The sequence below is a fragment of the Schistocerca americana genome, chromosome 1 (assembly GCF_021461395.2).
Source record: "Schistocerca americana isolate TAMUIC-IGC-003095 chromosome 1, iqSchAmer2.1, whole genome shotgun sequence".
Taxonomy (NCBI): Eukaryota; Metazoa; Arthropoda; class Insecta; order Orthoptera; family Acrididae; genus Schistocerca; species Schistocerca americana.
The window spans coordinates 798995295-799017612 of NC_060119.1; the positions used below are offsets into that span (position 1 = coordinate 798995295).

At 40.7% G+C, this 22318-nt stretch overlaps 1 protein-coding gene across 1 annotated transcript in view; it reads right to left on the minus strand.

The window, feature by feature from the left end:
• LOC124612604 (ras GTPase-activating-like protein IQGAP1) overlaps positions 1–22318 on the minus strand; it is a 340604-nt gene that overhangs the window by 164155 nt on the left and 154131 nt on the right. The window contains exons 13-15 of the mRNA XM_047140897.1: positions 15144–15280; positions 7576–7669; positions 4209–4366 (exon numbers count right to left, since the gene is read on the minus strand). Of these exons, the coding sequence (XP_046996853.1) occupies positions 4209–4366; positions 7576–7669; positions 15144–15280 (389 nt within the window). The remainder of the gene's footprint in view (positions 1–4208; positions 4367–7575; positions 7670–15143; positions 15281–22318) is intronic.

Here is a 22318-nt window from a genome sequence, read left to right on the forward strand (position 1 = left end):
TGTATCATTATTTTTGTTCTACACCACATTATACATAGTTTTTCTTCAATTGATTTTCTTGAGTTGATTCTGAGATCAATATCCAGTTCAGTGGACTAATGATTAAGTTGGAAGAAGAAAATCACTGCATTAGTTACAATATTGAGAAAAGGAACATTGCTACTCAACATATACCGGAGGTGCTCAGTACCAGATAGGCACAATAAATAGACTGTCATAAATACAGCTTTCGGCTAGTAAGGCCTTCCTCAAAATTAGATGACAAACACACACATACACAGTCATACAAACGCATCTCAGACACATATGACTGCAGTCTCAGGTAACTGAGGCCACACTGAGGGGAGCAGCAAGAGTGCAAGATGGGAATGGCGAATGGGTGGGGGTAAGGAGGAGGCTGCGGCATGGGGAGGGGGAGGGATAGGAGGGTAGGGGTGGCTGACAGTGACGTGCTGTTGGGGAGCACACAGGGACGAGGTATAAAGATGGTAGGACAGCTTTGTGCAGTCGGGAGATTAGACAGAGGGCAGCGGAGAGATGGGGAGCGGGGCGGGAATAGCAGAAATGATGAGAAGTAGAAAGACTGGGTGCGATGGAGGAATCAGGGCTGTGTAGTGCTGGAATGGGAACAGAGAAGGGGCTGGATGGGAGAGGACAATGACTAACGAAGGTTAAGGCCAGGAGGGTTACAGGAACGTAGGATACATAGGAGGGAAAGTTCCCAGCTGCGCAGTTCAGAAAAGCTGGTGTTAGTGGGAAGGATCCATAAAACACAGGCTGTGAAAAAGTCACTGAAATGAAGGATGTCATGTTTTGCAGCGTGCTCCGCAACAGGATGGTCGACTTACTTCTTGCCCACAGTTTGTCACTGGCCATTCACACAGACAGAGAGACAGCTTGCTGGTTGTCATGCCCACACAGAGTGCAGGAAAGTGGTTGCAGCTTAACTTGTAGATCACATGACTGCTTTCACAGGTAGCCTGCCTTTGATAGGATAGGTGATGTTCGCGACCAGACTGAAGTAGGTAGTGGTGGGAGGATGTAGGTGACAGGTCCTGCATCTAGGGTTGTGCAGGGATGGACGAGTATATTGTGGAGGTTCAGTGGATGGCGGAATACCATTGTGGGAGGGGTGGGAAGGATAGTGAGTAGGACATTTCTCATTTCAGGGCATGATGAGAGGTAGTCGAAACCATGAAGGAGACTGTAATTCAGTTGCTTTGCTCCAGTCCTGGGTGGTACTGAGTTACGAGGGGAATGCTCCTTTGTGGCCAGACAGTGGGACTTTGGGAGGTGGTGGGAGACTGGAATGATAAGGCACAGGAGATTTGTTTTTGTACAAGGTTGGGAGGATAATTAGGGTTTGTGAGGGCTTCAGTGAGACCTTCGGTATATTTCGAGAGGGACTGCTTGTCACTGCAGGTGCGAAGACCATGGTGCCTAGGCTGTATGAAAGGGACTTCTTGGTAAGGAACGGGTGGCAGCTGTCAAAGTGGAGATATTGGTGGTGGTTAGTAGGTATGATATGGACGGAGTTACTGACGTAACCATCTTTTTGGTGAAGGTCAATGTCTAGGTAGGTGCCTTGTTGGGTGCGTAGGACCAGGTGAAGCAAATGGGGCAGAAGTTGTTGAGGTTCTGGATGAATGCCATCAATGAATCTGAACCAAGTGAGGGGGTTATGATTCTGGGTTTTTATGAAGGATTCCTCAAGATGGCCCATTAATAGGTTGGCACAGGATGGTCCAACACGGGTACCCACGGCCATACCCCATATTTGTTTGTAGGTAATGCCTTCAAATGAGAAGTAACTGTGGGTGGGGTTATACTTGGGAAAGGTAGTGTTCAATAGTGGGAAGGCCATGGTCCTTTACAGCACGGTGCCCTGCTCGTCGCTATTGATGTCACCTCCCTTTACACTAACATCCTTAATGCCTATGGCCCTAGAGCTACTGAACACTACCTTTCCCAATGCCCAACAGATTCCAAGCCAACAACCTACTTCATAGTCACCATGACCAACTATGTCCTCATCCACAATTACTTCTCCTTTGAAGGCTTTACCTACCAACAAATCCAGGGTATGGCTATGGCACCCACATGGCACCGTCCTATGCCAACCTATTCATGGTCCATCTTGAGGAGTCCTTCCTAAATACCCAGAATCCTAAATCCCTCACTTGGTTCAGATTCATTGAGGACATTCATCCAGAACCTCAACAACTTCTCCCCCATTTGCTTCATCTAGACTACTCAACCGAACAAGCCACCTTCCAGGACATTGACATCCACCTCAAAGATGGCTACATCAGTAATTCTGTCCATATCAAACCTACCAACCACCACCAACATCTCCAGTTTGACAGCTGCTACCCGCTCTATACCAAGAAGTCCCTTTCATACAACCTAGGCACCGTGGTCTTCGCACCTGCAGTGACAAATGGTCCTTCTCGAAATATACCGAGGCTCTCACTGAAGCCTTCACAAACTGTAATTATCCTCCCACTCTTATACATACAAAATCAAATCTCCTATACCTTGTCTTTCCCGTCTCTCACCACCTCACAAAACCCCACTGTCCGTAACTCAGTAACACTCAGGACTGGAGCAACTGAATTACATTCTTCGCCAGCGTTTCGATTACCTTTTGTTGTGCCCTGAAATGAGAAATGACCTATCCACTATCCTTCCCACCCCTCCCACAGTGGTACTCCGTTGTCCACTGAACCTACACAATATACTCGTCCATCCCTACACAGCCCCTGTTGCCAACCCCTTATCTCATTGCTCATACCTCTGTAATAAACCTAGATGCAAGACCTGTCCTACATATCCTCCCACCACCATCTACTCTAGTCCAGTACAAACATCAGCTATCCCATCAAAGGCAGGGCTACCTGTGAAACCAGTCATGTGATCTACAAGTTAAGCTGCAACCACTTAGCTGCATTCTATGTGGGCATGACAACCAAAAAGCTGTCTGTCAGCATGAATGTCCACTGACCAACTGTGGCCAAGAAACATGTTGATTAACCTGTTGATGAGCACACTGCGAACATGACATCCTTCATTTCAATGACTTCTTCACTGCCTGTGCTTTGTGGATCCTTCTCACTAACATCAGCTTTTCTGAGCCTACGCAAGTGGAAACTTTCCCTGAAATATATCCTACGTTGCTGTAACCCTCCTGGCTTCGACATTCGTTAGTCATTGACCTCTTCCACCCAGCCCTTCTCTGTTCCCATTCCAGCACTGCACAGCCCCCACTCCTCCATCGCACCCAGTCTTTTTACTTCTCGCCTTTTCCGCTATACTCCCCTCCCCGCCTTTCTCCTGCCCTCCGTCTAACCTCCTGACAGCACATAGCTGCCCTACCCTATTTCTAACTTGTCCCTATGCACTCTCCAACAGCACATCACTGTCCGCCACCCCTACCTTACTATCCCTCCCCCTCCTCGTCCCAGCCACCTCCTTACCCCCACCCAGTTGCCATTCCCATCATGCACTGGTGCTGGTGCTCGTAATGTGGCTTCAGTCGCCTGAGACTGCAGACATGTGTGCGAGTTGTGTTTGCGTGAGTGTGTATGTGTGTGTTTGTCATCTAATTTTGACTAAGGCTTACTGGCCGAAAGGTATATTTATTTATTTATTTATTTACACGTCAAGTTCTGTAGGACCAAATTGAGGAGCAAATCTCCAAAGTCATGGAACATGTCAGAATACCTAGCCTCATGAACAGGGGTTTATGACAGTCTTTTTGTCGTGCCTCTCTGCAACTCAGTATCTCTGCTATATGGTGAGTAGCAACATTTCTTTTCTCAATATTGTTGCATTCCATCCTGGATTTTCCATTTTTTGACAAAGACTTCTCATTTTTAGGCACTGTTTGAAGAAGACAAATATGGTTATTAAACCAGCATCATGTGTGTCCCAAGGATATCTAATTCTTGCCACCCCCCCCCCCCCCCCCAAATACACAGACATGCATAAAGGTGGTTAAATGCACGTAATATCTGCAGCTAATAACTTTGATTACTACAGGATGATAAACACCAAACAAATAATACACATGTCAACACTTTCTGTTTTGTAACAGGCTTCATTCCAGTTACTCATTTCAGAGTAAATTCTTAGTAGTACTTTGATAGTCCTTTGAATATATAATAACAGTAACGTTAGAAAAAGTCATTACATTTTGAATTTCGTACCTTTCTGAAACCAAGATCCCGAAGCCTTTCAAAAGCATGATTGTTTCTCAAAATAATGCTTGCATCTGTGTCCAACCCTGATTTTGCTAAAAGACTAGATGCTGTTTTAGCATCACCTCGTCGTACAGCAGAATTCATCTCCAACAACCAATGGCATACTGTAAGTACATAATCACACACAGAAAAACAATTTAAATCTTTTTTTAAAAAACCAACAACAACGTAAACACTTTCCATATATTCCACAATGTAATACACTGAAAAATACAGCTTACAAGTGTTTATTCTTCTCTGCACAAGAAGAAAAGGGAAATACGTAAAGACACTAGAAAATAATCATTCAGCTAGACTGTTACACGAGATCCACAAATCAGAATGACAGGAGGGAATAAGTGGGACAGGACAAAAGTTAACACTATGGTATAATAGGTGGTCTCTAAAAGGTAAGGAAGAAAGGACACTGTTGACAGAATAAAGAAAGTGAAGTTTGAAAGAACAGTATAAGCCAAAAAAGGAGTGGAAAAAGCTAATGACTTGATAGAGCAAAAAAGCATATTCATAAATATAATGTACAGCAAAACAAGATGAGAGAATAATAAAATAAAACTGAACATATGTGGAGAGAGAAATGAGAGGTAAGAGAGAACGAGGAAACAAGAAGTTCATGATCTAGACATTTTTGTGGTGGTAAAGGTTTTCTTTATTTTTAAATTAAATTTAAATGACAGCAAGCAATTAATATTATAATGACACTGGAAAACCCTAGATGAAATGCACATAGTAGGATCAACTGTAACCATTTGTTGCATAGTTGAGATATGACAAGCACACGAACAAGATTAGAAACACTGCTGACCTTATGCACATACGGCTACATTATTCTTGAGCCTGTCTTTGTTGCATGTGGCACTTGATACATGGAAGAGTGGATTGAGGAATAAGGGGAGGGGGCAGATGGACCACATGGGTGGATGTGGGTGTGGACAAAGGGTAGTAAAGACTGATGCTTGGAGAATCGTTAAATTGAAGTATGTATTGTACGGATAATTATTCCCATCTACATAAGTCAGAGAACCTGGTATTAGGAAAGGGGCAACGGGGGTCCAGGTGGCATGGGTTTTGAGGCAACTCTTGAGGTTGAGCTCAGTAGCATGTTCTGCAACTGGTTGGTCAACTTTGGCCCCTGATCATTGTTTGGTAGTTGCCATTCATTCAGGTGAAGAGCTGGTTGGTGGTCAGTCCAAAAAAAGAGGCTGTATAGATGTCACAGAAAAGTCTGTATATGATATAACTTCTTTCATAGATGGCCATGCTTCTAATACAGTAAGATGTGCCTGTGATGGACTATGGTGGTTCATGGGGGTGGTGGAGAACTAGTGGCATGTGACGATTTAGAACAGGAGGTCTACATCTACATCTACGCCTGTACTCTGCAAGAAACCACAAAGTGGGTGGCGGAGGGTATTTCTGGTACCACCATATGAGTCTCAAGAGTCTTTGGTATACATGGGTACACAGCCACTGTGAACTACTTGAGAGAAGCAGGAAAATGATTTTCCCCTCCAGATATCTGAGCCCACCCTTCCTTGTTCCATTTGTGAATGGCATATGGGAAAAATAAGTGTTAGTAAACCTAGAGCTAATGCTGTAATTTCTTGGATTTTCTCACTGTATTCGTTCTGTGAGATGTATGAGGGAGGAAGTAATACAGAACAATGCTAGATTTGTCGGAACATACTCTTGTGGAATTTCAATGGTAAATCTCTCTATGATGCACAATGCCTCTTTTGAAGCATCATTGATGTTCGATGGGCAATGCTGTTATGCTCTCTTGCTGATTAAACAGTCCCAGGACGAAATACGCCACTCTTCATTGGATCTTGTGTATCTCTTCCGTTAATCCAACCTCATTAGGGACCCACACTGATGAGCTATACTCAAGGACCACTAATACAAGCATTTTGTAAGCCACTTCTTTCGTAGATGAATTACATTTCCTTAAGATTCTTCCTACAAGTATCAGACTGGGATTTGCTTTTCTACTCTTTGTTCTATGTGAACATTCAACTGGATTCAGTTTTGAAGGATCAAATCTGATATTTGAGTCTTCTCTATCGTCTTCCATTTTTGTATGTTCACTGAGGGACTGGATAGATTATTTCGATCTTCATACTGATTTTACATAGACCCTAATTTTCTTATGATAATGGTTCTTCCCCATTTCTTACAACCTTACTTGGAATAGACTTGTTTGAACCATACTAGGCAACGCTTTTAAATTTTATCTATTTGCACTCCACATCATTGTTCTGAGAACTGAATATTTGATTTTAACTACTCAGATATTCAGCAATTTATATCCTGTCAGCTCTTGGTAGGAAAATATATTTTCCTACCTTTTGTAACATTCCTTATGGCTCCAACTGCAGTTTTTGAACTAGGTTTGGAGGGTACTGCATGTCTGTGAAGGCCTGAATAAGACCTACAGCATAATGGACAAGGGATTGCTCATCACTGAAGATACCTCCAGCATGGGTGGCCAGACTTTATGGGAGCCTCTTTAGTGGGGAAGGGAGGGTCCTTCTCTGCTACCTACTAAAGAACATTGTAAAATGCCACGTGGCAATGAGAAGACAAGGAGGGTGTCAGCACACGACATTAGCCTGTGAAACTTTCAGATTAAGAATTATTAAACCTAACATACAATACGACACAACAAAAAGATAAATTAAAAGACAAATAAATAAAGCTTTCGGCCATTGAGGCCTCCATCAACAATACACACACACACACACACACACACACACACACACACACACACACACACACACACACGCACATACACACCTGCAGTCTCAGGCAACTGAAACCACACTGCAAGCAGCAGCACCAGTGCATGATGTGAGTGGCGACTGGGTGGGAGTAAGGAGGCTGTGGCGGAGGAGGGATGCATGGTGGGGGTGGTGGACAGTGAAGTGTTGCAGGTTAGACAGAGGGCAGGGAAGAAGAGGAGAGGTGGGAGGGGGGGGAGGGGGGGGGGAGTAGTGGAAAAGGAGAGAAGTAAAAAGACTGAGTGTGGTGGTGGAATGACGGCTGTGTAGTGCTGGAAGGGGAACAGGAAGCCCGTGTGTGTGTGTGTGTGTGTGTGTGTGTGTGTGTGTGTGTGTGTGTGTGTGTGAGTAGCAACTTCCCTTTTCATAATATTGCTACATCCCATCCTGGATTTTCCATTGTTTGATTTTTGCCTAAAATAGAATATGATGGTCATAAGTATGAGGTACAGAATGACACCTTTAAACAACATGAAGGCTGCATGTGCCCAGAGCAGGTAAAGGCAACTAAGTTACAAGATCAAAACAATACTCACATTGAACAACAGACTTAATTTCATCATTAGCAGCACTGATTGCGTCCTCAGCATCTTCCAGCCAAAGCTCTGAACCCTTCTTCTGCCGTTTACCCTTCAAAATATTAAATACATTTATGAACAAAACAATCAACTACAGACATCATAAATTGTTTTTCACATTTTGATAATCTGTAAATTTAGAGACACACAAAGAAATCTTTTACAGCTCAAACTTTCAGCAAATTTACTTTCTGAATAGTATAATTTGTTATGTTCACTACTCATCAGTTCACTTCTGCCATGGGGAGTTGCATATGCAAGACAAATATTTTAAACAAAACTAATAATATCTAGTAATCTAGAACAGTTATAGGTTCTGTGTGCTGTAAAATATGGAAAAAGACATGTTTTTCTTGGAAACATGGGGACTAGGCAACACAAAGAGCTTTTTTCACAAAGTATGCAGACTAGAAATTCACCAGTTACGTACAGGACAGACAGGTCTGAAATATTTATTACATATTTTGCACACCATAAGAAGCTGGTGTGCTGCCAGTACACATTATTGTGTGATACTTCATACAAGAATAATGACAGCAATGGCTAACATATAACAGCACAACCTACTAATCTATTCTGCAAGACCCTACAGTGTGCGGCAGATGGTATAACAGGCAGCATATTTACTTTCCTCTAACTGAGTTGCATTTGTCAACAACACACAGAAAGAAAGTACATTATATATGCATACAACCAAAATTTCTACAATTGTATCCTTGATCGTTAGTATGTGAGATACATGGCGACAGAAGCAAAAGGTTTCTCAATACCTATTTAAATGTATGTTACGATACGGCTCTCTGACGCATAGCGCTTTTCTTGTAGCATCTTCAACCAAACACTGACCAAACTAAGCCATGGTACAGCACACACCTTGTTTTTAACCATGCATAACCTTTTCAATTATTGGGGAAGAGTCCAAGAACACACTCAATACTTAGTCGAATACGGATTTTTTTAAGTGACGTTATTTGCAGGCAAGTTATGTTTCTTTTAGGATTCTTCCGATGAAACTGTCCATAATTTATTTCCTCATGGCCCGATATACGTCAACATTACTGTTTAAATCACTCCAGCAGAAACTCCAAAGTATTAGGCAGTTGCAAAATATTTGAAAGACAAATCAATAGCTGTGAAGCCAAGCAATATCGGAGGGTTTTGACAATTTACATGCGTTCCTTACATTCATTTATGTTGAGGGTCATCAACCAGGTTTTGCTCCAAGAGTTGATGACTGCTATACCTGTCTCCAATTCAGGTAGTACAAATATTGATACATTCACTGAGCTTTACCAGTTGCAACACTGCTCTGTACTGTAGTTGTAAACTTTGTGTCAAGCAGCAGCAGCAGCAGCAGCAGCAGCATCCAATCTACTGCACCCTCTGAATACAGCAGCGCTAAGCCCTAACCAGTCTGTTTATTCATGTAAAATACAATTTTGGCGCCACCAAATTCTTAATATGACTATTGTTACAGAACAGTTTATGAACTATCATGATTTTTTCTGTGTAAATTCAACCCATGAGAATGTACATTTAATTACGAAAGTGGAAAAAGGTGGTATATCACAGAGGTCTTACGAGGGAACCATTAGACCTGTTAATGGTGGATTTTTATGACTCTCAGATACATTGTAGATGGACTTATCCTGTGTACCTAGCTAGTGACTTTTCATGTGTAGTCCCTAGTTTCTGAGAAAACCGATAATGAAGTTTTATACATGCATCATATAACCATAACATCAGCCTTGATTTGACCAAGCAAGCATAGTACAGAGGCTAATGTCCAAATGTCCGTGGCAGTCAGACTGGCAGTACAGGCTCAAATCCTGCCCATGTATCAAGGTGCAAGTACAACTCCATTTTCCAGGAAAATGTGATAAAGGCCATGTGTTAGGGGAAAACGAGCATCAGAAGAATTTGCTGTACCACACACTACCCTTAATGGTAAGTTAAGGAGTAAGTATAAAACCAAGGTGGGTGCACCAACAGCTTTACACAGAGAAGAGGACAAAATGCTTGTTGACCATTTATTGATTTGTGCTAAATGGGGTTTTCTACTGAGAAACACAGATGTATGTAACATTGTACAGGGTTACCTCAATCACATAGGGAAAATGGAAAAGAGATTTAAAGATCATCAGCCGGATTAGATCGGGTTCATGCACTTCTGAGAAGAAACTGCAAACAGACAGTGAAAATCAGAGACAACATGAAAGGAGTTAGAGCAGCTGTTTTGAAGGAGATCAAAACGGAATATTACGATTATCTTAGGGAAATGTTGGATGAAGTTTGTGACTATAATATAATTAACTACGATGAAATAAATTTTTCTGACAACCCAGGACAGGTGAAGGTGTTTGTCAAAGGAGGGATGAAGAATCTCAAGAGAATTTTAGATGCATCTAAAACTATTATCAGTGTTATGATGGCAGCAGCTGCAGATGGAACATTGTTGCCCCCATTTACTGTTTACAAAAGTAAGCATCTGTATGAATGATACTTGGGACTCAGGGAGGTGTCAATGGGGCTGGTAACAACAGGAATATGGGTGGGTGGTTTGATATAAACATGTTTAAATCATGGTTCATGAAAATTTTGTTGCCCTATTTTATGAAATTACAAGGACCCAAGATTATGATTGGGGATAACTTATCCAGTCACCTCGTGATAAGTGTAATCAAGGTTTGTGAGGAATATTACATTACATTTGTCCTCCTGCCTCCAAATGTGACCCACCCTTGCCAGCCTTTTGACTATGCATTCGTTTGCCCCTTAAAGACAGCTTGGCGATACATGTTAGATGAGTGGAAGAAATCCAACAGGAGTGATGCAGAAGTCAGTATTTCCTAAACTGTTGAAAGAAACTTTGATGAAAATAGTTATGAATTCTGCAACCAAGATAATATCAGGGTTTACAAAAAAATCTGGTATTATACCTTTCCATTTTGAAGAAGAGCTGGATCAGATTTCAAAAATGAGAATAACGTTAGCAGTGATAAACCTTCCTATACTGCATCCTCTGAAGAACATCTCCAGCAAGCCCAAGTTGCTGACCCAAATACAAGCACATCTTCAATTGTGCAAAGTGGCTGACTATACCTCCTAGGAAAGGCATTGTGGTTAAGGATTTCATCACCAGTGATATGAAGGACAGCAAGGAAAGTGCAGAGTCACAAGAAGGTGAAAATATGCTGGAAACAAGGAACTCAGGCTTCGAAGTGCTCAAACCATGTTGCTTCTCCCTCAAAGATGCCACTTCAACTTCAGTCAAAACAGGAAAGGAACTGCAGTTGTTGAGTGGTGCTATAGTTCTTATCACATAACCAGAAACAAAAAGAATTCAACATTTCGTTTGGCCATGTAATAAGGAAGACAAGTGTGGGACTTTATAAAATTAATTTAATGAAAAAAAGAAACACTGAAGCCACAACCTTTTTGTATTCTCGGATGTTGCAGACCCAATGGACATAGGAAATTGTCAGAGATGGAGCTGATCTCTTGCAAATGATATGAGTGTAAATTCTCCAATGCTGACATTAGCAGTGCGGAGTAGGACTGATTGTAATGAAGCAAGTGTTTGAATCTGAGGGTTGAGTTGTGTGTTAAAATTTTTTATTATTCTTGTTCATATATTTAAATGTGTAGGGCTATTTTTTATTTTGTAGCTACAGTAATGTTTACACTTTTTTAAAAGTGTAAAATTTTGACCATTGTAACCTGTGTGAAAGTGTAACATCTACAATTGAGCAAAATAAACCTTATCAGAATTCTACACGCCATGGGGTAATGCTGATCAGTGATTTCCTTCCAATACTCACGATATATTTGCTTGTTTCAATTCTCTATTGAACTGAGAGGAAAGCATCATACATTTTAAATATAAAATTATGTAAAAATGATTTTAACGGCATGGAAAATATCAGTTAAAAGCCACCAAAAAATGATCAGTATTACCCCAGTTTGCGGTACGTAAATGATTACAGCTGGAGTTTTCTGTGATACAAATGTCACTAGAGTGGCTAACTATGTTTAGTTTTGTTACCAGGTTCGGTAGGGTACACGGGGGTGCGAAGAGCATCAGACATGAGTGATCACTAGGAAGAACAAAGACATGGTACACGCTCATGTGGGACAGTGTTATCAACACCTGACAGAGTTTTAAAGGGGCCTCATTGTGGGTCTCCATTCTGCAGGCTGTCTGAATTATGCAATAACCAGATTTATGGGGCATTCGGATGTGACAGTGACCCGGTGCTGGACAGGATGGGAACACAATGGCAGGCATTCTTGTCATCAAGGTTCCAGTTGATTATGTCTGATCATTCCAAGTGAAGATCATTGTATTGCGCATGAAACACACCAACTTTTTCACACCTGCACCTGCCATACAAGAATAAGTAACGGATTCCCTGCAACATTCTATGTTTTCCCACACCACTGACTGGAGACTAGCAGCAGCTGGACTAGAGAATTACGGTTCTACTTGTAGGCTGCCACTAACAGCACAACACAAATGCCCATGTTTGGAGGGAAGCATGGACTGCTATTGAATAGCTTTGCATTGTGTTTAGTAATTAATCTCGGTTCTGCAACACCCTGGCCATCTATCGCCAGCAATTATGGGAGTGTTCTGGGGAGATGTCCCATACTTCATTGTGTTACTGCTAGCATTGTGGCTGGAGTCATTGAGTTTCATTTCATGTCATGGCTATCAGTAATTGAGAGAACTCAGACGGCACAATGATATGTCGCAGACGTACTGCATCCTCACGTATTATCTCTCATCCGACAGGATCACTGTGCCATTTTTCAACAGGACAGTTTTTGTACACACATGGCATGTGTCTCTACAGACTATCTCTGTGATGATGGGGTACTCTTGTAGACAGCGAGATTCCCACAGCTGTTCCCAATAGAATGTGTATCGCATCAGCTCGGACATCAACTCCGTTCTATTGCTAGTATCTGGGATGTCAAGGACCAGTTACAACAGAAGTGAGCCAGCCTGCCTCATGAGAAGATACACTGGCTTTATGACACTCATCCTAACCAAATAAGTGAATGCATCCAGGCCAGAGAGGTTCAATGTCATGCTGATAGTGGGCTCATACTGCCAATTTCCTTGTAAATTTGATTTGATTTTGTAACCGCTGGAATCCATGAAGTTCCATTTAATTTCATCCATTTCTTCTGGGTGATTCAATTTTTTAGTCAGGGAGTATATATACTTTAAAAAAACAAAGATGATGAGACTTACCAAACAAAAGCTCTGGCAGGTCGATAGACACACAAACAAACACAAACATACACACAAAATTCTAGCTTTCGCAACCAACGGTTGCTTCATCAGGAAAGAGGGAAGGAGAGGGAAAGATGAAAGGATGTGGGTTTTAAGGGAGAGGGTAAGGAGTCATTTCAATCCCGGGAGCAGAAAGACTTACCTAATGGGGAAAAAAGGACGGGCATACACTCGTGCGCGCACACGCACACACACACGCGCACACACACACACACACACACACACACACACACACACACACACACACACACACACACACACACACACACACACACACACATATCCATCCGCACATACAAAGACACAAGCAGACATTTTTCTGTGTCTGTGTGCGCAAGTGTATACCCGTCCTTTTTTCCCCATAAGGTAAGTCTTTCCGCTCCTGCGACTGAAATGACTCCTTACCCTCTCCCTTAAAACCCACATCCTTTCGTCTTTCCCTCTCCTTCCCTCTTTCCTGACGAAGCAACCGTTGGTTGCGAAAGCTAGAATTTTGTGTGTATGTTTGTGTGTCTATCGACCTGCCAGAGCTTTTGTTTGGTAAGTCTCATCATCTTTGTTTTTAGATATATTTTTCCCACGTGGAATGTTTCCATCTATTATATTCATATCATTAGTATATATACTTTGATATACTGACAGAAATCAGATCCATTTGTGTTCTGAAATGTCATATAGAAACCTGTGCAATAAACAAAGCAACCAGTCTGTGAAAAAAGGACGTTTTATTATTGTATCTGTTAGTAATTTGGATCATACTGTCATCACTGTAAGTGCAAACTAATGTTACATTACTGTAAAGTGTAGGAGAATGAAGCAAATATGATTTTCTGTCATTGGTGCACTTAACATCGTGTCTCTTTGCTCTACTTAATGTAGTAAATCTTTTATAATTATTTCATTTTGTTGTGATGATTAAATAAAAATGTCTGTTCTTACATTACAGGTAACTGCTGGGTGACACGTGAAAAGTCCCTGCGTCAGTTATTTTAGGGACAGTCAATATTTTCAACACACACATACTTACGTTTTAATATTTTTATTTCACCTTGAACAGCTGCTGCTAGTTTGAACAGAACTGAATCTGTACAGAGAAAGAAAAAAATGTAATGTGACAGAATGCCCATAATACTAAAAAGCAAATTCAATTCCTTGTGGACTGCTATGAAGTCTATAGCAGTCGTACACTGTTTCATTTCATACATAAATGTAATTGCTTGCATAGAAATACACACTGTACAATGAGGGTTGGGGTTGGGTTGTTTGGGGGAAAGAGACCAAACAACGACGTCATCGGATCAAGGAAGGAAGTTGGCTGTGCCCTTTCAAAGGAACCATCCCGGCATTTGCCTGGAGCGATTTAGGGAAATCACGGAAAACCTAAATCAGGACGGCTGGACGCGGGATTGAACCGTCGTCCTCCCGAATGCGAGTCCAGTGTGCTAACCACTGCACCACCTTACACTGTATAATGACTCATATTTTCAGATCACCTTTTAATGGATGTAAATCCAGACATATATCTTCGTCAAATATTAAGATTTATGGAGTTTAATAACTGATCATCATTACTGTACTTCTCTTTTTGTTGACTGTATCAGTTACAAAAGTAGTTAAATAGAACAACTAATCTTTTGTTATGAAAGATTAGTTCACGAAGCCTTATGATGTGCATTAAATGTAAGGGGTTTTACAAATCTAGTGGAACTATTGGTTTATTGAAATTAATGTCTGACTGAATCTGCAGTGAGTTTTTGAGATATCTCAGATTTGTATGCAATTGGCTCTGAGCACTATGGGACTTAACCTCTGAGGTCATCAGTCCTAAGTATGCAATTCCCATACATATGTTCCATCATGGGATTTATTGTTGACAACATTGAAACACTAACTCAATCAGAAGCAAGTGCAACATTCATTCAGTGAGAACTAGATGCAAAAAAACAATATGCATTTGGATAACACTTCCTTAAGCATTTTACAGAAAGGTGTGTACTACTCGGCAGATTTCATTTTCAACAGGCTTCCAAGCATAACAAAATATCGAGTTAAATACAAAATATTCAGTTCCAAGTTGAAGGTTTTCTTGTAGCATATTCATTCTGTTCTGTACAAGAGTTCCTTCCAGTCTCGTACTTATTCTCATAGTTATGTCCATATGCGTTCATCAGTTGAGTCATAAGATGTGTTCTTTCTAAACTTGTATTGATATAGTTCATCTCACCTTAAGAAAATGGACATAAACAACTGCATGGTCTGGAGTAATGTCAAATTTTAGAACTGGATCCTGCAAAATTCTTATGATTGCTTCATCATTTCCATTCTCCAGTGCTTGGTTCAGATTGTGAAGACACATAATCACTGAAATGGTTAATTTTTTATTAATGATTTGTTCAGACATTTGTAAAAACAGAAACTACAGTTAGAGAAAATATTAAACATTCAAAAATTCTGAGTTTAACAGTAATCGTGAGATAGAAAATCTTTATTTCTAAACTGACTCAGTCATCTACGATTGCTTGTTCTATTGGTATTGAAGACACTATGCTGTGAAAATAAGCTTCTTAAGAGATTGAAATATTATGCTTCTGGCACAGAATTAGCTGTCCTCAACATTCAGGACAGTTTGAATCCCATTCTGATGGGATATTTTGATATGTCATGGTGTCTCAAGAATAATAATAGCAACAGTGAAATGAAAGAAGATGGCACGAAATAGATATCCACACCTCCACCCCATTGCATGTTTGATGGTGCACCATAACTCATTGAAACATAATTCAGCATGAACTCTTTGGGAACAGCAATGAACGAAACTGCTCAATGTATTATTTATTTCTACGTCCACCATGAGGTATGGGGTGGCAAATAGTCATACTAATTAATCAGGAGAGGAAAAAAAATTTACAGGGTAAACACATGTTAGTTCCAGTGGCACACACTTATCAGTGTTACCTACAGGGTTAAAACAAATATTTAGTGTGTAATAGCTGCTTCTAAAAAAGGATGGAATTTGCATGACATTCGTCACAGGAATCATACACTGGAAAGTATTTTTGAACAATGATTGTCTGTATATTATTTCTCACTGATGAACACTTTCAATTAATCATGCAAGATTTAACATATAATTCTTATATTTCTACTGCATTACTAAATATTTTTACACATCAGGTTGTTGCACAGGAGAGCACCATAATTGCTTCTTCATTGTTTGTAGTGTGTTCAATACTATAAAAAAAATAAAATAAAAAAAAATAAAAAAATAAAAAATTGTCATACCAGTTTACTGCTGACACTAAGTACCAAACTATCCAAGCTGTCTACACAATTTCATGTGGAATGAAAAGTCATCATGTAATTGTAAGAATGTAGGTTACCAAGCTATGTACCCTGAACAGGTACTACAATCAGCAGTTTTCGTAAGCATCACATGTTTGATGGTGGAATAATGACACAATATCTCAGCCATATCAAAACTCAAAACATCGTATTAAAAAAAGGACTTTAGTACACAGATAATTTACCTGATATGATAGTTGGAGGTCCATATTTCTGCAGTATAATTATAAATTTCTGTCAAAATTTATAGATGATCATCTACTGATCAAATTCCTCATTTAAATAACACAGTTTTGGCTGAGGCAAAGTCAATCAAAATAGTTTCGGAGCAATGAAAACAGGCTGGGACCAAAACAACAGATTAGTTATCTACTCAAGAAATTTGAGTGAATGTTGCACAGGTAAGCATCTGAATTAGTGCCCACATGGACACAAAGGAACAATGGAAGTCACAATTGTTTCTGCACTAGAATTAAATAAAAAGGCAAAGCACAATATTTATACGAAAATTTACTATCTTGTAGCAGATATATTTCATTCTGTTCTGTAATCTATTATAGCTTTTACATGATTATTACTAAAAGGAAACTCATGAATGGTTACAAAGGCAACAAATTTATTTAGTCATGGAAGTGCAGAGGCTACAAATATTTTTACAGAGGCAAATTCTTCACAACTATGTGACCGTAGTATTGGATTGACTGCCTACAGAATTATTGAGCATCTATGTGGTAGTAAGCTTCTGAACCAGTCATAGTTTCAAAATTTCATCTGGCAATTCACCAAACATGTAATGAAACATCTAATGAGAACATGAGTTATGCTTTTGTGAATGAGAACATGAGTTGTGCTTTTGTCAGTGTGTGTGTGTGTGTGTGTGTGTGTGTGTGTGTGTGTGTGTGTAACACTGTCATTATCCCATCTTTGATTTTCCACTGTTTGATGAGAACATATCACTGAATAAAATTTCCTATTATCTAATTATTACGCAAACAAAAAAATTACTTTGCAAAAATTTAAACTTATTTGTTTTCTAAAGTATGATTAAGATTATCCTGAGCATGTGGAAATGTTAGACAGATACAGCTTTCAGTGTATCATCTTTGAATTTGAGGCAAGCTGATCTGGGTTGAGCAGCGATATTTGCAGCGGTTGACAGGGGCGTAAAGGAGATGTGTAGGGCAAGAAGGGGAAGGAACATCAGGATAGGGGTGGGGGAAGATTTTAGTGCTTCCTGTGGGAGCGTGCACAGACATGATGGAGACAGGCTAGTGGGCTGTTAGGTGCCACATCAGGAGGCTGTGTTGTGGGTGTACTGTTACAAGTGGAGGTAGGTGAAGCAGAGTGGGGAGGAGAAAAGTAGCGAAGGGGAAAGTACTATGCAGGTGCATTGGTGAGATAAACAGCATGTGTATGGATGGAGTAGAAGCAGAGAAGGGAATAAGCAGGTGGAAATAGGGGCCAGCGAAGGCTGAGGCCAGGGGATTATGGGAACAAAAAGTACGCTGCAGAGAGAGAGCTCTAATCTGCACAAATCAGAAAAGTTAGTGTAGGTTGAAAGAATGTGTATGGCTCAGACTGCAAAGCAGTTGTTGAAGCCAAGCAGATCATGCAACGTGGCAGGAACTGGGTGGTCCAGGTGCAGCAACTCAATCACATTCTCCATCAGAGTCCACCACTCTCCCAAGTTACGCAATATCCTAGTCTGTTCTTAGTTCACCTCTGCTCCCAACCCTTTGCCCCATGGTTCATATCCATGCAATAGCCCTAGATGCAAGATCTGTCTCATACATCCTCCTACTACTACCAACTCCAGTCCTGTCACAGGCATTACCTATCCCATCAAGGGCAGTGTCACCTGTGAAAGCAGCCATGTTTTGTACCAACCTACCTGCAACTCTGTGCTGCAATCTATATGGGAATGACAACTAACAAGCTATCTGTCCATATGAATGACAACAGCCAACTTCTGGCCAAGAGACAGTGGGACTACTCAGCTTCTGCGTATGCTGCCCAAAATGATGTGCTTGGCTTCAACAGCTGCTTCACAGCTTTTGCCACCTCAATTCTTTCCTCTAATGCCAGTTTTCCTGAATGGTGCAGGTGCAAACTCTTCCTGCAGTATATCTTTCATTCTCTTAACCTCTTTGGCCTTAAACTTAGATGGTATCTGTCCCCCACCTGTCTATCCCCTTACCTGCTCCCATTAAAGCCCTATACATGGCTTCTATCCCATCTGTGCACCTGTACAGGCCTTTCCCTTTCTCTGCCTTGTCCTTTGCTCTCCCCCCCTCCCCCCCTAACAGCACAGCCTCCCGATACTGTGTGTGTGTGTGTGTGTGTGTGTGTGTGTGTGTGTGTGTGTGTGTGTGTGTGTGAGAGAGAGAGAGAGAGAGAGAGAGAGAGAGAGAGAGAGAGAGAGAGAGAGAGATATGAAGGACTCAGTCTGATAGGTAACAGTATCAAGCATACTTTCAATGTGCCTGCCTGATATGCGATACTTCCTGTATGTGTTGAGAAGCTGTCAATCCTTTTATGTTGTTGTTATTTCATTCCAGATATCTCATTGTATATATTCTCTTTGATGATCAAAGTAGCCACCAAGCGGTGTGTGGGGGAGGGCACTATTTGCATCAAAGTCATATTTTCCCTGTCTGTTCCACTCGCGGATCAAGCAAGGGGTAAACGACTGTCTGAACGCCTCAGTATGAGCTCTACTTTCCCTTATCTTTGAATGGTGATCATTGGACGATTTGAAAGTTGGTAGTAGTAATATTTGCTCTACATCTTCGGAGAAGATTGGATTTTGGAATTTAGTGAGCAGCCCCTTCTGTTTAGCGCACTGTCTATCTGCAAGTGTGTCCCACTTCAAACTTTCTATGAGATTTGTAACACTCTCGCGATGGCTAAATGTACCAGTCATGAATCTTGCCACTCTTCTTTGGACCTTCTCAATCTCTTGAATCAGACCCAACTGGTAAGGGTCCCGTACAGATGAACAGTACTCTAAGCTGGACGAACTAACGTATTGTAACCAATTTCCTTTGTTGAAGGACTGCATCGCTTCAGGATTCTACCAATAAACTGCAATCTAGAGTTCACCTTACCAATTACTTGTGTACTCTAATCATTCCATTTGAGATCATTTCGAATAGTCACAACCAGATATGTGACGGATGTTACCGCTTCCAAAGACTGGGCATTTATTTTGTACTTTTACATTAATGGGGATTTTCACTTTGTGATATGCAGTAGGTTACACTTACTGACATTCAGAGATAACTGATGGTCATTACACCATGCATTTATTTTCTGCAAATCCTCATTGATTTGTTCACAACTTTCGTGTGATACTACTTTCCTGTAGACTACAGCATCATCGCCAAACAGTCTAACGCCACTGTCAATACCATCAACCAGATTGTTTATGTAAATCGTAAAAAGCAGCGGACCTATTACGCTGCCCTAGGGCACACCTGATGTAACGCTTGTTTCTGTTGAAGTCTCCCCATTCAGGACGACATACTGCTCTCTGTCTGTTAGAAAACTTTCTATCCAACCGTATATGTCATCGGATAGACCAGAAGCATGCACTTTCTGGAGCAAGCAACAGTGAGGAACTGAGTCGAATGCCTTTCAAAAGTCGAGGAATATGGCATCATCCTGGGAGCCGATATCTAGAGCCTGTTGTATATCATGCACAAAGAGGGCCAGCTGTGTCTTGCATGACCGCTGTTTCCTAAAACTGTGGCGATTTCTGCAGATGAGCTTTCAGAGTCTAGAAAGGTAATTATGTCTGAACACAAAATATGTTCCATGATCCTACAACAAATCGATGTCAGTGAAATTAGCCGGTAATTATGTGCATCTGATTTTCTACCCTTGCTATGGCCAGGGCCTTCTTCCAGTCCCACGGAACTTTCCACTGTTCCAGTGACCTCTGATAGGTGATGGATAAGACTGGTGCTATATTTGTAGAATAGTCAACATAGAGTCTTATGGGGATACCATCTGGGCCAGATGCCTTCCTGGCATCTAAGGATCTTAACTGTTTTACAACCCCAGATACACAAAACACTATGTCAGCTGTCCTTGTGTTTGTTCGATAATTGAAAGGGGGAATGGCGCTGCAGTCCTCTACCATAAATGAGGCTTTGAAATATAGGTTTACAATTTTGGCTTTCTGTTTATCATCATCCTTTACATTACCCACACTGTCTGCAAGAGAAGGTATTGAATTATTTGTAGCGTTCATAGATTTTACGTACGACTAAAATTTTTTGGGGTTATTTTTAGAATCTGCAGATAAAATATTGCTTTCAAATTCATTAAAAGAATCTCTCATTTACCTTTTGAGAGCAGCTTTCATTTCGCATAATTTCTGTTCGTCAGCGGGGCAGTGACTACTTTTAAAACGACTGTGCAAAATTCTCTGCTTTCTCAACTACTTCCTGATATGTTTGTTGCACCAAGGTGGATCCTTTCTCTCTCCTATATTTTTGCTAGGCACAAATTTCTCTAGCACATGGTGGACAATACCTTTAAATTCTGACGAAAGATGCTCAATATCTTTGTGTCCCATGGTGAATGCTTAGAGCTTACTATGAAGATATTCATTAATGACACTTTTATTTGCTTTTCCAAACAAAAAAACTATACACTGTTTCTTTGATTGTTTTGCAACTTCCACTGACATAGAAGACACAATGACATTATGGTCACTAATATCTTCTTCTAGATTAACATCCTCAAAAAGAACAGGTCTGTTTGTCGCCAAGATATCTAATATGCTCCCATCTCGAGTTGGTTTTCTAAGCCATTCCTCAAGAATAAACTTGTTGTAGCTGGGATTCACAGACATAGCAAATTTTTTGAAAGACATCATATTTACACCATTGACTGTCATAAGTTTTTATTACTAGCCTGCAAACAGCAGTCTGCAGCTGTGGTCTAATGCATATTTGAATATATGTGCTCGCACTGTGTAACAATGTCATTGACAATGACATACAAATGTGTCATCTTACATTATGTTGACATGGCTTAAAGCCATAATATCACTTGATAATGGCCTAAGGCTGAAATTGCAATAGTGTAATAAAAACTTTTAACAGTCAGTGGTGTAAAGATGATGTCCTTCAGACAATTGCTCAAGGTTGTATTTTGAGAGCACTCCTCGAATAACTTCACATGAGTCTTTGCTTCTGCCCCCTGTGATAAACGGGTAATTTTCCCATTCAATGGACACCTGATTAAAGTCTCCATATATAACTAATGGATATTTATTTCCTATACACTCAAGACTTTCCCTGAAACAATCTGTGATGTTTGTTGCAGATGCTGGAGGTCTATAAAAACATCCTAATACAATGTTCACCAGGCCCAATATTAACCAAAGAAATAATAAAATGTGTTGTTCAGAACAACTGTGAATAATCACTCTGTGTAGAAATAAACAAACAAGATAGCTGAGAAAATAAAACAAATGTCTTTAGCCACTTCTTCCCTTGATACCAATTAGCCGAAAGTCTCTACAAACCAGACACTAATCAGCATTCCTCCTATAATGCAAAACCACCTAGTCCACCATAAGAAGTTCAAACTGAAAGTCTAACTACCCATTCTCATGCATCAAGAAAAGGGATATCCTACACAAAGCCTGGCTATAACCTCCATCATGGTATTTCATTATCCACCCAACATAAGCAATATAATCTCCCATCAATAAGCCTTCTTGCCAACAAACCCACAGTCTGCAGGTCCTTTACCTTCAGGATACTGAGATACATGACCTGTTCCATGCTCCCACCAACTACCACCTGCAGTCCAGTCATAGGCATTTCCTACCCAATCAAAGGTACGACCATGGATGAAAGTGAAACAACTAGCTGTCTAATCAAATGAGTGGCTAATGTCAAACTGTTGCCTACCACAAACTCAATTTTGTTTTTGTACTGCTATCTCCACATCCCACGCTTCTCTTTGCAAATATTCACAGACGTACCCACAAGACTAAGTTGTTTAGCTCAAGTGCCCACATGGAGGCAGTTAGGCACT